The sequence below is a fragment of the Erpetoichthys calabaricus genome, chromosome 10 (assembly GCF_900747795.2).
Source record: "Erpetoichthys calabaricus chromosome 10, fErpCal1.3, whole genome shotgun sequence".
In the NCBI taxonomy this organism is placed as follows: Eukaryota; Metazoa; Chordata; class Cladistia; order Polypteriformes; family Polypteridae; genus Erpetoichthys; species Erpetoichthys calabaricus.
This window is the reverse complement of record NC_041403.2, coordinates 68,603,880-68,620,392: the sequence shown is the minus strand read 5'-3', so window position 1 is coordinate 68,620,392 and position 16,513 is coordinate 68,603,880. Positions and strand designations below refer to the sequence as shown.

The 16,513-nt window shown below is 38.4% G+C and overlaps 1 protein-coding gene across 1 annotated transcript; it reads left to right on the top strand.

The window, feature by feature from the left end:
• Nucleotides 1-981: 981 nt before the first annotated feature.
• Nucleotides 982-16,366, top strand: arpc5b (actin related protein 2/3 complex, subunit 5B). The gene is made up of 4 exons (XM_051932979.1): nt 982-1,253; nt 8,080-8,151; nt 10,875-11,051; nt 14,796-16,366. Exons 1-4 carry the CDS (start codon nt 1,110-1,112, stop codon nt 14,856-14,858), a joined length of 456 nt encoding a protein of 151 aa, XP_051788939.1. The 5' UTR covers nt 982-1,109; the 3' UTR covers nt 14,859-16,366.
• The last annotated feature ends 147 nt before the right edge of the window (nt 16,367-16,513 follow it).

Genomic DNA, 16,513 nt, shown 5'->3' with positions numbered 1-16,513 from the left:
ACATTGCTTTCCTTTCTTTTGATTATTTTAAACCCAAATAGAAAAACCCACCCTTGTGTGTACAATTCCTAATTCCTTAATAATGTTCTCTATTTAAATCAAACAATGGCTACAGCCTTTTACAAAACATAAAACAGTGAAACACTGTCTCTTTTTTCCACAATAAACACCTGGAGTAATAATTAACAAGAACTAACACTCCACGCAAGAACCTCCACTGTAAATAGCGCATCCTACTGGTCAATGGTGGCTTTTACAATTCCTTACAGGCTGGCACAGATCCTTCCATGCATTTAATGTTTTCCTCCATAGATACATAGATGGATATATTTATTTGTCCCAAGAGGGTCTATGAACCAATATCCAACCTGCTCCCTCCAGTTCAGTCAGGATTGCATGATCTGGAGCTTAATCCAGCTGCATCAACAGCAAAGCCATTCCATTGTCTGTCTTATTCAGGCACATACACCTCACACCAGGCAGGATCAGAGTCACACCAGTCACTGAAACTTCCATGTCTTTAGGATGTAGGAGTAAAACCAATGTACAAAGTGAAACCCCCATAAACACAAATGGAGAACAGTGTGTAGAGTGCACACAGACCGTGACCAGTGACGGCTAACTCTGTGACATCATGACACCTTACAATAAAAGCACCTCGGAATATGTGCCCATAAACACACACACACACAGAATACTTTTAATTAACTGGTATTTAACTATGTAGTGTAACGAACATTTTTCAAGTGGTGCGGCTCGTCTGGGTTTGATTTCTCCCTGTGTTTACCTGAGAATGAACAGGCTCCTGCTTCCTAACTCGCACGCGAAGCTGCCTGGATACGCTTCGTCTTCCCGTGACTCTGACACTTCAGTAAATGCGTTTACGGATTTAGGCAAGAGTATCCGGCTGCAGGTCGCGAGCGCGCGCGGTCCACGTGCCATTAGCAGAGGGCGCTGTTGGGCAGCACGGGGAGGCGTGTCTCCGAGTTTGCGGAAGTGACTGCTGTGCTGTGAGGAAGGAAGCGGATGCAGCAGTGAGCGCTTAGTTTACACGAGAATTTTGTGCTATTTTATAAAGATAGATAAAAAGTAGCATTGTGGCATTGACCATGTCGAAGAACACAGTATCCTCTGATCGCTTCAGGAAAGTAGACGTTGATGAATACGACGAGAACAAGTTCGTGGACGAAGAGGAAGGCGGAGAGAATCAATTGGGACCGGACGAAGGGGAAGTGGACTCGCTGATCCGACAATATCCTTTTACTTGTGTTGCCTTAGCAGTGCACCAGGCATGAAGTTGCAGATTTATCCCGTCAACTAAACAAAAAAGAGGTCCCACGAAAGCAGATAGCGGACCCGAGGCATCGCTTTGTTTGCCAGGGACTTAGTTTTAGTTTGCATGGGCGTGGTTCGCATTGGTTTCGTTATAAAACTGGCTTTTATTTGGAGACCCGTTACGCACCAAATAAAGCCGATTTTTCTGTTCGATGGCATAATGGTAAGGTGACTGGAGTGAATTAGCTGCCGAAACAGGAGATACGTTTTAACCGGACTCCATAAACATTCATGTGGGCGCATGACATCGCCGTCATCCTCTTTATATAGCGACTTTCCCAATGAATACCGACGCTGTTATCGTACAGTTTCCATACAGATACAGATTTGTACATAAAACGAGGGCTCATTTGTCACTCCGAGGGTGACAATCGGAGTCAGAGCCTCGTTCTTTGCAGGCCACAATGCTGGAGCAGTTGTATGTGCGGCTGTAACTGAATACAGTTTTGAAATAATATATGCTACATTTCGTGACTACTGCAACAGTGGTCGCATACGTGGAAGGCGGAGGAAGCCCCATATGCCCTTTACGGATTGCAAGGTAGCCTTATTTTTAAAACATAAAGCACTGATAGAAAATGGCTTGCAGAAGTTAAGTTGATCAGCAAGGTGGTTTTAACTACAACCTCTGCGCTTGAACTCGGACCTGTACTGATTGAGCTGGATGTTTGGGTGAATGAATAGTCACCGTTATAAATTGGCAGTTTAATACTTGTTACAGATACTTACATTTTTATTTGTTGTAGGGCAAACTGTTAGTCTGTGGTCTTGAATCTGCAATGTGGAGCCTCCAGTGCAGCTCCTCACCCGGGAAGACCTCTTGGGTTCCCAGGCAGTTTTTAATTTTGTGTTTTTATGATTGTATATTTTTGGGATTACTGAAGCATAGTCTTTATGCTGAAGTGTTTTAGTTTTTCATCAGAGAACCAGGATGTGCCTTGTAATGTCCAAGAGGGCTTAGTTTTTGCCAGCTCACTTGTCATTCTTTAATTGTAAGTACTTTTCATATGCGCACAATTACAAAGTGATTTAGAATGCATTTGGTACAATGTTTATTTTAAGAGTTTGATTTATTTTTGTTGTAATCGCATTCAAATGAGTTCAAAGCAAGCATCTTGCACACCAGCTAATGCACCTCACAATGGAAGCCCACCAAACTGGCACCTTGCTGTGTGGCTTCACTGGACAATGCAGTGCAGACGTTGTTTGTTCTGTAAGGGCATTTGCCGATCAGTCATCACCATCTTGGTTGAGGTTTGAACAGTTGTTTGAGGTATGAGCACAATTGCTTGGTTTTGCTGGGAATTCTAACTTGAGCCTGCCATATTCATATTTTATAAACTAAATGTAGGGTCATTTGAGTTGTGCAAAGCATTTATTTTCTTGTCTAATTAAGGGCTTGGCTGCAGTAAGGTGACTGCCTAAGCGCTGGTGTTCTGTTATTTTTGGTAGAGGTTCTTTCACCAGTTATTACCAGTTGAGTCAACCTCTGCTGACTTTACATTTCCTGATGCTGACAGTTTCAACCATGTGCCCTTGTGTTGGGCAGTAATGCTCTGTTGCTGCCACATGTCTTTGAACTGGCATTAGGCCTTTGCATTCACGACTCCTCCAACCTCTAAGTGTTTAAGCCACATCACACTGTTACTTTTGTATATACTGTGAATTATTTTACCTCTGAAAGTTGAATATTGTCCCAAGTGTCAGCTATATTGCAAACTGCAGCAGGTGTTCTTCTCCACATTCTGTTTTCACAAGTCTGCTAGGCTCTTGATTCATTAAAAAGTCACCATAGTGAGATGGCACGGCCACCATTGGCTGACAGACCTTGCACTGACACCAAGCAGATACTGTATATTTTACTTTTGTTAGGTTATGGGATTTTCTTTCACTTATTTGATTTTTCAAGTTGATTGTCACATGTGAGGAGTACAGTATTCTTGTTTACATGTCCGACCCACTATGTGGTACGTGATCAAGCAGTGCTGGTCAAACATGTGCCTTCCCTACAAACCTCTAGATTCTTGCTCGACTACTGCCTTGTGATTATGAATGGCTTTTGTAGTTCCATATGAGTTTTTATTATTTTTTTTTTTATATATTTCCCAACTATTTTACACTTTGCTTTGAATTTTCACATTATCTCCATCTTCACGGAACACTCTATGGTAATTGTTACATGTGCAGTTTGGCTGGAATTCCTCTTTTAAACTTCCATAGGGTGTTTGCTGACCTCCTTGTCTGATGCCCTCCTCATCTGGATCCTCCGTTATGGAGGTTACCTTGTTCTCCAAAGGTTCCTAGTTTGGTGGTGTTCTAATAATTGGCCTTTTTGATATCCTTGAAACTTTGATATGTCTCCTTTGTCTTCATGATCTTGTAACCAATTGAGAGACTTGGAGACCTTGCAGGAGCCCATGTGACATGCCATCTCTGTACACAGCTGGACTCCATTCAGTGACACATGTGACTTCTGATGGTAACTGCACGCAACTGAGCAAGATAAGGTGTGCAATGAATAATGATAAGGAGTTTTAGTAATTTCAGTCTTTTTTTCATTTGAAGTAGTCTATTGGATTTTTGTCTCCATTTTAACATTGAATATTTTTTGGGTTTGTCAATGGCCAAACCTTCCATTGGATATATTAAATATTCCATATAGCAACAAATCAACATGCAGAAAGGTTCAAGACTGAAACATACTTTTTAATGGCAAAAAAACACTGAGAGTAAAGGCATACTACCCGGTTTTAGTGAATGGAGGATCAGGAGATGATGGCAATTCACAAATCATCAAAATGTTGGCTAGCAAACAGATAGTGCAGGTGTCCGCGCTTCTATACAGGACAGCTGATGCTTATAACTACCAAGTATTGACATATGTTTTATTAATAATCAGAAGTTTTAAGTAGATAGAACAAGTGTTTAGATTTTATCAGGCACCCAGTCCAGGGATTGTTCCAGCCTTGTGCACTGTGCTTTCTGGGGTAGGCTCCAGCTTCCCTGTGACCATGCTCAGGTTAAAGCAGATTATTTTACAGATACATGAGCAATCAGCAGCCTGCAAACACTTTTAGAAAATACATATGATGCCAGACTAGCAGTGATCATTTACTGTTATTCTTTAAACTACCATCCATCCATTTTTAAACCTGCCAAATCCATTTTGGGATCTGCACCGTACTCTTGTGCCCTCACACCATTTACATTTACATCATTCAGCAGACGCTCTTATCCAGAGCGACTTACAACAGTGTTTGTTAGTTTTTCGCATACCCCTTGGGGTCAGAGCGCAGGGTCAGCCATTGTACAGCGCCCCTGGAGCAATTACAGGTTAAGGGCCTTGCTCAAGGGCCCAGCAGAGTAGGATCTCTTTTTGGCAGTGACGGGGATTCGAACCGGCAACCTTCCGGATACCAGCGCAGATCCTTAGCCTCAGAGCCACCACTCCGCCCAGGTCAGTTTAGAGATGCCAGAAAACATACCTGCACACCACTGACATGTGGAAGGATTCTTGAGACCCATCCTTCGGATGAGATGTAAAACCAAAGTCCTGATTTTTTGTGGTTATAAAAAATCCCTGGGCATATAGTGTTTCCCAAAGTCCTGGCTAAATTGCCCATCACGGCCTGGTCCTTGTGGCCTCCTAATCATCCCCCATCTCTAATTGACTATTTCTCTCACACTGGTAACAAATGGTTGATGTCACATCATCTGGACATTGGTGGTGGTTGAAGTGGTTCCCCACCCACTATATAAAGCATTTTAAGTTTTGTGAAAAGCACTATATAAATGTAATTTCTTGTTCTTCTTGTGGAACTCCCAACCCCCACCCCCAAAAAGGCACAGTGCATGTAGTGACCAAGCCAGGATTGAAACCCTCAGGCTGAGGTTGACAGGTGGCTCTGGGTCCTGTTGTTAGGCTTTTCATTCCATACTATAGTCTCCAATCCTCCCTCATAGTGGGACCCCTGCAATGACTGAACTGACAAGTCTTTTTAAGTGCTTAGAAGGCATTGATCACACTTGAGTATTAGTCTGCTCTGAAATAGTAATCTGCATCAGGTAGAATTTGCAAAAATCTTGTTTTCTTTAAATGGGACAGTAAAAAAATGCCAGGTTGAGATTTTGGAGTAACATGCGAGTGAATGTTGCAAGCTTAATTAAGCTTGTGCCCTTTAAGAGAAAACGGCAAACATTAAATTTTATTTGATAAGCAAATTTGAAAACAAAAAAAGACTAAACAAATTTCTTGCTGTGCTTCCATTAAACGTAGACAAGATTCAGCAGAGTGGTAGATCTGTTGTTAACATCTGGGGACCATTAAAGAGGCCATTGTGAAGTACGAGTCAGACGTTTAGCTTCCTGCAGTCGCTGACGTTCTTCAAGTTGCAACTTGTCTGGTATGAGGAACTGAGTGGAGCTTTGATTCGGCAGGCCGCATTACACTCCTTTGCTGCCACGACCTGTGCAAATCACAGACATGCTTTATCAGCTCAGTGGCACATGAGAGCTGTTACTAATGTAGCCTGTTTAACTTAAAAATCTTTCAGCTTAGGGTCTACTTCAGAGAGGTAGGATTTTGAGTAGATTTATTATAATTTAATAGAAATAGAACATTTACTGTAAAATCTTATTCCTTTGAAAAAACTAGAGGTTTCTAATTCATTTCTGATACCATAATTTTAATTATATCCTGTAGAGTGAATATCGGGCAGTGTACAGACAAATGACCACAAAATGTCAAGTTAATGAGCCTGGATATTATAGTGCATTTTTGTTAAACACAACCACAAACTGTTTTGTAAACATATCAGATTTTAGCAGATTCAGTTATCGCTCTTCAGGACACTTGTGGTGCAACATAAGAAAAAAAACACTATAGCAAAGTGACATTTTTTTTCCTTCAGAAAAAGAATGTGACTGTATATTTGTATAAAGTCATGTACCATTTAATTACAAGTAGAAACAAGAAAGGTGGGCTCAGTTAAAGTGACCAGTGGGCGGAGGAGGAATCTGCTGTCTTTAGTAAGATTTTTTTTAAATAGGACGTGCAGAGCATAGCACCATGGGTAATGAAGAAACTGCACTACCTTATAAGTCAATATTGCTGTGGTTTCTGTTACAGCCCTGGCCAGTTCCTGTTTCTGTGCAGTTCAAAGATCATCTTTGCAGTGCTGTAATGTGGTCTCCCTGATTGAATGAGTAAATACTGCTAAACCAAGTATGCAGGAACTGACAAACCTTTTACTTGATAAGAATTGCAGTATGTTTGGGAAAACTTGTAATTAGTGAATGCAAATTTTTATTTAGAAACAAATAGAGAGACTGTTACACCACTGTTAGAAAACCTTTGTGAATGCTAAGACAATGGAGTGGAGGTGTAAAATAAAACATAGCCTAAGGCTTAAGAATTATTGGGTAAAAAGGACATACAATATACCTAGCAATTTATGAGCCCACCCAAAACAGACAGTACCAGTTTGCTACATCACTTGTTGCAATGTTTAATGCTTGAAGTCTTGTGTTTTTTTTGTGGAGAAAGGATAGAATAAAATATAGAAGCTTAGAGCTTCATTATAATGGATACGCCTGAGTTTCTGTTTTCTGCATACCACAACTTGGCAGATGTGTTACTTCCCCCAGATATGACCTTCTTCATCCACCCATTCAATAAAGGCTCAATATGCTTATTCCCGGCTGTGTATGCTCTATGACTGAGATACTGATCCTGCTGTGAGTGCACTGTGTGAATCGTCCCACATGCCTTTGAGCATGAACATAAATTTATTTGTTTGATACAGAATGTTATCTTACAAAAATTGTGTAAATTTGTGAAACTGATTTAAGACTGATATGTAGTAGAGTTTTATTTATTTTACACAAGAATGTTCACACAGTTCATATCTTTGATAATTAGCCTTGTTGTGACTTAGTTTTGTGATCTCATTCTATGCATTATTGTTTATATTGAATTTTTGCCATAGCATATTATAAATACCCCATCTTATACACCATTTGCACTTATGCAGGTCTGTAAGAAAAATATCGCCCATGTCTCTATTTTCTGTTTATTTATTTATATGTGTGTGTGTGTAACATGTACATATATATACTGTGTATGTATATGTGTGTGTGTATATATATATATATATATATATATATATATATATATATATATATATATATAAAAAATACCCCCACACACTCTCATAGTCAAAATGCATTGCAGGTGAAACCTTTAAGAGAATAAGAGATCTGTCACACTGTGGATCTGGTGTATTCTTATATTTTAAGTTCTTTGTCATAGGGACAGCAGAAAATGGATAACAACAATGAGAGGGTTAGAAAGTTTGGTTCTTAAAAAATGTTTTGTATTATTCAACATGATACCTATTAGCCTGAAGGAGAAAGGCCTGGTTTGATAAAGTCATACTTGAATCCTGTCAAGAAACCATTTGGTCTACTCACAGCAAGGCCAAGTAGGCTGCAATAAAACTTGTGAAAAGAATAGTGTTTCAAAGCCAGTAACCTTACACCTTGTTGCAGTGTTGTTCTTTTGTTTACAAAGACTAGGTTTCATTTTAATGCAATTATTTTCTTAGGTTTTTAAATTAATATTTTTGAATCTTATTACAACATTGAATAAACTAAAGTATATTTTCCATTTGTGATGAAGTGGAGCTGCTGAAGTTTTTGGAAATCGGGTCAGAAGTTGTTGATACCTTAACATTTCTCTGCACAGGAAACTTGAACAGTGCACTGCTTGCAGTCCTGAAAAACCCGCCTCTTAATACCAAAAACCAGGGAGTTAAGGTAAGACATTCCTAGCAGGAATTAAACGGTGCCCAGTCCTTGCACAAGTAAATCTCATATCATTAAGTTAAGTAAATACTAATTATAATGTTGCAGGATAAATGTTAAATCTATAAATGTGAAAACAAAACAAATCTCTACAGCAGAAGATGTCAAGTACTTTTTCTGCTAACATGTTAAATACCTTGAATAAGTTAGGAAATTGCCTTGGGTTTATTAAAGTGCTACTGGTTGGAGTTGCGCTTGCTATATACAGGTCTAAAACCCAATCTTTTACCTCTGGATTAGTGAGCTCAGGTTTGGCCTCCATATTCCATGAAGCCCAGGTAAGTGCTGTATCAGAGCTCTGGAGTTATAAGGAAAGATGGAGTGATCTCAGTTTAGTTAAACATAGATTGTGATGTGAAAGATGGGTTTAAATTACCAAAGGTTAGGGAATTAGTAGGGTGGATGGAAGTTATTTGAAAATCCATTGTTTAACTGAACACATGATGACTTGGAGGCCAGCTGGTTGAGGGTAATTTTCACATGTTTTGGATAGTGTTTATTTATATCGAAACTTGTAGAAATGTGGAACCACTTACTTAGTAGTTTAGGTGAAAGCAGCCATTTGGTTCTCTCAGAAACAAGAAAGGCCTGGCAATGTTGGGCTTAATGACCCATTCTTGTATCAGTTTTGTTTTACCTTTCAAGGTAAATGAAGAAGTTCAAAAACACGATGCAGTGTAATTTCTAGATGAAAATACTGAATTTTTAAATATTTCTAATTTTGAATATCCACAAAAAATTAAATGTGTTTAACTTGGAAGCTATTAATGAAGAAAGTGGCCATGTAACCTACATCTTCCAAGTTAAAAATCCTTGTGTTGCTTTACTTTGACATTAATATTCCATTGCATAGTGACCATTGTGGTATTGCAGTGGCCACTAGTGCCTGACATAACCAGAGGTGAAAGGACTTGACAGCATATTTGCATGGGCATGCTTTATGGGGTATGCTTTGTGCATTTCTCTTAAATAGGAAGAAACCGTGCTCTCGTGAGCTATTGCACATTTTTATAAAGATATCAGCATACGCTATAGATAGCCCATGCTCCATTCCCACGTAACATTCTAAATAATACAATTTTTTCTTAGAATTGAAAATTAGAATCATATAAATTTCATTGACATATGCAAAGTTTCTTCTGCAGTGAGAGGGGAACAGAGATTGTTGTAAATATGTTAAGATACTAAGGTGCAAAAAATAAAAGTTTATTAAGGCAATAATAGTTTACGAAAAAATAAAACGCACATTTTTTTATATAGGACTTATTTTATTTTATTTTTTTGCACATGTCCCAAAAGTATTTACTAATAAGGTGTTCATTTACATATTCCAAAAAAAAGCCAAAATTGATCAGAGCCTTACTTGGTGATGCACAGTTAGTAGGTGTTGGGAATCTACTGTTTATTTCTTTAATCACTAACTTATATAGCCTGCCAAAGCTATGTAATAAAAATTCTTTACATTTATGTAGCACCTTTTGTCACTACTCGAAGTGTTTTACGTATTGAATGGGGAGCCACTTCAACCACCACTAATATGCTGCGCCCACCTGAATGATGTAATGGCAGCTATGCTCATTACTCATTAGCTGTTAGCTGGTGAAGTGGTGAGTGAGATGGCCAGTTATAGACAGGGGATAATTAGGGAGCCAAAATAACTAGGCCATGGTGGGTAATTTAGCCTGGACATTGGAATAAACCCTACACTTTACAAAGGATGCCCAGGGATCTTTTAAGACCACAGAAAGTCAGGACCTTTGTTTTATGTCTTATCCAAAAGACAGTGCCATTTTTACAGCACTGTGTCCCCGTCGTTGCACTGGGGCATTGGGATCCATACACAGACCTCAGGGTAAATACCCTCTGCTGGCCTCACCAGCACCTCTTCTAGCAGCAACCCAAGCTTCTCTTAGATGGCCTCCTATCTAAATACTGGCCAGGCCTGAATATGCTTAGCTTCCGGTGGATGACCTCTTGTGAAATGCGTATGGTATGCACCCACAACTGCTTAGCCAGAAAGTCTGTTTTGTGTAATTGGAGGTAGGAAAGTAGAACTTGTTAAAGGAATATTAAATGAGGAGAAATGTCTTAACACGTGTACCATGGCAAGACAGCGAAAGGTTTAGGAGAGAAGCAGCTGGAACTGAGGAGTTTCATAATTTACTGAAGTATTTATGGTACTCTTCCTGAGCCCTGATGAGGTTTAATATGTTGGTTATGAGCAGTATTCATACTGTATATAGAGCTTTTCAGTTAGCATTCAAGGACTGTTCCATGTTTATTGCTATTTTAGTTCACTGCAGTCTACTGCCATGTAAACATGGCCTCCTGATTAATCCTGTTGCTTTGTCAAGGATGAAAATATAACTTAATATTTGATGAACCTGCCTTTACAGTGCAAAATAAGTGTAACATATTTTCATATAAAAAAGATTTCTAGAAGCGTGTGTGTGCACCACAAGCCCCTCTGTAATCTTGCATATTGGTTTCTTGTATGTAATTTTGCCATTAGCTAATTTCTGTCTGATTTTGGCTTTGAATGAAATTTGTTGGAAAAAAAAAAACCATAATCTTAGGCGTAGTTAGATATTGTCATGCCTTTCATGTCTGCATTTTAATACAGTGCTTTAAATTGACTCAGTTAATAAGTGTGTGCTTATTTTTTTGTCCTGTAGGATAGAGCTGAGATGCTTGTTCTCAAAGTCCTGAGCTCCTTCAAAAGCAGCGACATTGAAAAAGCTGTACAGTCTCTGGACAAAAACGGTGTGGACCTTCTAATGAAGTACATCTACAGGGGCTTTGAAAGACCTTCAGAAAACAGCAGCGCAGTGCTGTTGCAGTGGCATGAAAAGGTGTGTTCATCGTCAATTGCTGTTTGTCAAAACAAAGTTGTACAGAAATATTGCTGTCTCTGGAGGCAGGTATTACATTTAAAGGAGTACTCCATCCAAAAGTTATACGTATTTTTATATGTTACTTACCCCATTTAGTTTAGATGATTGAAAAAAAATGTTAATCTGATGTTTTCAATTGGAAAGAGAGAAGTTTATGATATAATAGAACCTGGCTGTGACAAATACTGTACATCGGCAAACAATGTGAAAAAGTCCTTGGGGGGGAAAAAAGAAAAAAAAAATCTCACATTATTCGTGTTGCATAATCCACGTGTCAGTTATTCATCTGTATACTCAAAACTTTCTAAAAAGTGTTGCTCAGTATTGGAAAGATTGGCGCACATAGTAAACAGGAATTGTATTCCCATGATACTGCGCTTCTGATGTTAATACCGGACTGTTGTCCAATACATTTGTTAGGTATGAGTGAGTCGAAGGTCATTTGATGTTAACCTTTTGATATTTTTGTATTCACGGAGATCTCTTCAAGCTTGTTTTGGTGTTTACTTCAGCTGAATTTAGTTAAATTGCTTATTTATGATAATTTGTAGATAATCTGTCATATCATTGATTTTATATTTATACCTTTATATTCTTCTGAAATTACTTTGAAACTCACCCCAAACACGTGAGCATCAGCAGTATTTCTTCTGAAGGCATGTGGAAGGTCTGTTCATCTTCAGCATGATTTATCACCACTCGCATGTATGGTTAACTTTCATATGCATTTACCCCAGAGTTATTCTCCGTCAGTTCTCCAACCCGTTTAATTCCATTTATTCCTTCTGTTGCACACATCAGGTCTGTTACAGCACAGCACACAGTATTTATTTGTTGGCATTGACCTTTTAAATATGGGAATTTTCTGAACTGCACTTTTTCCTGCATTGCTCCTTTAGTGCCAGTGCTGTTTATTTTGGAATGTCTCTTTTCATGATCATAATAATTATCAGCTGTAACCACACAGCACCCACAGACATACAAATGACAAGAAAGTTTAGCATTTTCTTTAAGACAAAACTTGTTTTAATTTGAAATCTAATACATGTGTGCTCAATGTAGTAATTTGCAGTTGACTTTAGTCAAGCCGTTTTTAGTTCCATCTTTTAAATGAGTTGTTAGCCTACACTTTTTTTATCCTATCATTTCAATTGTAGTTTAGTTGTATGCACTTTTGGCAATTTCTCTTTTAGTTTTTTATTTTGATGAAATCATTTCAGTTTAGTTTTTGTTTTGTTTGAAAAAATGGATATTTAATAAAGATTAAGAAATGAAAGTTACGCCGGCATAGAAAAAGGGATTGTAGAAACTTGCAGATATATTCATAAAGCACTTAGTGAGGGTCCTTGAGTCATTTTTGGAACGTTTGATAAAGTATGTCACTTGTTATTTTGGCACATAGGACATTTTAAACTTTGGACCAAACAGTTCACAGTGCCTTACAAAGGCTGGCAATTCACACAAAATGCGGGATATTTAATAAACAGCAGTAACTGTACACTTTCTCTCTTTTTTTGTGTTTACTCAACTGAGGTGACCAGATATCTGCTTTTTTTTTTTGTTTTTATAAATACCGTTAATCGCTAACAAATTTTGTCAGCTTCATGGTGTACCTAATTCATCCTACACCTGCTCTTCTGTGGTTGAACACCTAGACCTTGGATCAATTTCAAGTCAGGGTTGTTTAAATATTTTGTTATTGAGATTTTCTTTACAAACCAATGCACATAACATTTGGGATTGGTGGGCATTTTAATGTCCATTTTCAAAGAATTTACCTATGGGCTTTCTGTGCAAAGTTTTAATAACTGATTACCAGGAAGATGGACGTTTTAGCAGGGATGCTTCTTTGAGCGCAAGATATTTTTCATTACCACACCTCAGAGGGAGCAGCGGTCGCCAGCAGTTGGTTTATTTACATAGATAGATGCAACAGATTTTTGTGTCCAACCATTTTAATTTCATTTCAGTTAGTTTTAATTATTCAATTGTAATTTGAGTTTTCATTTTTTTTTTTTTTTTTTGCTTTTAGTTTTATTTTAAATAAAATGTATTAATTGGGTTCAATAGTGCATAGTTAAAAATCCAAATTGGTGCCAAACTAAAATAATGAAACATCGTGCATTTTAAAAAGTTTAAAAAGTGATTGGCTTTCTAGAAGCAGAGTTTTTACTGTTTTGGCTGCTAAAAGGTACTGATGGAGATGGGCAAAGCTGACACAAGCAAACGCCTCAGTGAGGCCTTTCTTAATCCTTGTATGCATTGAAGTTTCAACAAACACTTTTACATACTTGGGGTCTTTAGTGACATGGTGTACATATATTAAGGCACAAATAACCATGACTGCACAAACTTTTATTGAATACCTCTTCCCTAAAGACTACACATCATTTTAAACAAATTGTTAATATTTTAATATTTCTTACAAAACCTAAATAGTAAGTTGCCCAGTCATATTGTGCTACTCAGCACAATTATCACAGATCATAGTTACATTTTTGTGGTCATTGCCACATGGCTCACTTCAACGTTTTGCAGTCCAGTGATAACTAAGTGCCTTTTAAGTTCTGTAAGAAGCTGTTTCAGGTGCGGTTTCATTCTTTGCAGCCTCTTGCCTTAGTTCATCTTCAGCCTACTCCTCCTCCTTGACTGAGCTATGTCCCTCTGCAATTCCTTGACTGCGATGTTACGAATTTGACAGCATCAGAGGTATCATTCTGCACTGCCTTACTCTGTTGCTCATCGTTTGTCTCCCAGCTGCACTGCATGCCTCTCAGTCTCTCTGACTTGTCATCTGCCATCAACAACAGGACTCTTTCAAGATCTTCCTGTGCTGATAAATGCTGTGGCATTTCCTTTCTTATGTCTTAACCCTCTAAACTCATAAATCCCTCCATAATAAGCAGCAAGACAGAAATGCAGCCAATATAAACGTATACACGGTATATACAAAGAAATTCTGAAAAATGCATGTTGGTAGAACCTAAAATTATTCCGTCCTTTTTCTTTGCTGTTCCTACTGCTCTGTTGAGACATTGGAATGTTGTGTGTCCATGGCATGTGATGCAGAAATCTAAATATAGGGAGAGGGATATACTGATGGGAGCGTTGTGAGTCTTGGGATTGTCCAATATTGTAATTGCAGTGAGGTGAGTACTTCAGTTGATAACCTGGGTTGGTGGTCTCCATTTATAAAGGAGGTTCTGTTCCACTCACCATTGAATCACACTCCTTGGCCTCCCTAGGGGTTTCCAGCTGTGGGGAAACCTCTGCTCCAGAAGGAGCAATTAGGATTGTGTCTGAGGTGTGCAAGAGTGGAGGAGAATAAATGTTGTGGGATCTTGTTCATGGGGGCAGGTAAAGGCAAACATGATAGAATACTATGAGCATTAGACTCCGTGACACGGAGGTCTTTGATGAAGTTACAGATCTTCTTCCTCGTCTGTGGTCATTAGCAGTGGGTCACAAGTGTAAGTAGTTAAAGTTAAGGTTCGTCAGAGGAGTTAATGGGCTTACTCTTCATGATTGGGTGAGACTCTCTTGAGTATAATTTCTGAAATCAAGAAGTGGACAGCTTGTGGCCTACTGGTACTCGGTAGTTCAGAAGGGGGGCTGTTCTGGTCTGACCTTTTATCACCTTTACCCTCATCAGGAGAAAAGTGCAACAAAGTCCTAAACTTTTTTTCCCTTTTCTTTCTTTAGGCTTTATCTGCTGGTGGAGTGGGATCAATTGTCCGAGTTCTGACTGCCAGGAAAACCGTTTAATGTTATGGGATGCACCTTAGCATCACTTTTAGTTCCAGTTTTGCGGCACCATCTTTTATTTTTTTTATATTTCATTAATATGTATTCTTTTTTTTTTTTTGACTGGGCTGGGAAAAACTGTATCATCATGTAACATATGAAATGGGTGACCCGTGACACACTTGACACATATCTTTGATTTTTTTTTGGGGGGAGGGGATGGGGTTAAAGGGGGCCCAATCAGTTTGGGTATCAGCCAAAAAACTATTTCAAATTATAAAAATTTACGGCTGTATCTTGAAATATTCTTAAGTTAACAGTTTGCAGATAGTTATATATATTGTTACTGAATCCATATTTGCCAGTTGTGCATGATTTGGACAGAAGGCTGCCATGTTGTTTGCCCGAGACCGCTCTAACAATGGCATAGCCGTAAGTTGAGGTGTCACCACGTGCCTCGATTGCCACTCGACTCCATACATTGACCTGATCAGACCGCTGGGACCCGTATGCCATCTCTTTTGGCCTGCGGCCCTGGTTCCTTTTTTATGATAATGACGATTGATGTTCTCTTTCCTTTATTTAATTCTATTTAAATCAAATACATTGTGAGCTGCATTTAATTTGGTAACGGTTACCAGTTCACTCTTCAAAACTGGCTTCAAGTGCAAGTTGTCCATTTGTAAAGGCGTTGCACGATTCATCACACAAGTGGCCAGAACCATAAAGTTATACTTCTGAAAGGCCAGGAGAAAATGATGCTGGGGTTTATGCAAAGTGGACCCCATAGCTGGGAGAGCTGGCTTTGCTTTTCCTTGTCATCTGCTCAGTTAATATCTTTTGATATTTTTATTTTAAACCAGAGATGTACAGTACATTTTCTATAATCATTTTATTTTTGTTTGAGCAAAAAAACTTCTTTTCTGATGCATTAGAATAAAAAATTACGCCGTATCCTTTCAGTGTTAACATTAAACTAAGCATTTTGCTCACTCTCAAAAAACCTGCCTTGGAAACTGTGCAAATTTGTTTTTATACCAAAAGAAATCTATATAGAGCGAGTCCAGTTAGTAAAGTCTGTCTGTTTTTTCTACGTTTTTCTACTAGTTTTTATACTTCAGTTGCCTGCAAGAGTACTTAAAAACAAAACAAAGTGCAATAACATTGAAGTATATTTGATATCTTTTTAACCACAGTAAGTGGAAATTCATAATTAATTCCTTAATTGTCTGCTTTTTGAACCACATTCTTGTCAATTCTAAAAGCGTTTGTTGGAGACCATTGCCTTGTTTCTTGTCTTTCCTGGCGTAAATTAAAATAAACAGTTCAGTAGGGCATTGCTAACAATCACACGGGTACTTAAATACATTCCTTCAAACTCGTGCACTTGAGAAACGGTTGTAACTTTGGGCTAAAACCAGATTATTAGATGTGACTAATTTGTCATCTTCTGTATATTATATACTTTTGTAACACGATGCAAAAAAAGGCAAAGCCAAGATAAGAACAAAAATAAAATTATAACTCAATTGTGAAGTTCCCATTCCTGTTTTTGTATTGCTGTTTGCTTTCATAATGTCAGTTGTGACCTGCTGCAGATTCTTATCTTGATACTCGAGCTACAGAGATGAACCAGATGAGCACGGCACACGGTGGGTGACGGTGGCTTTGGGCCC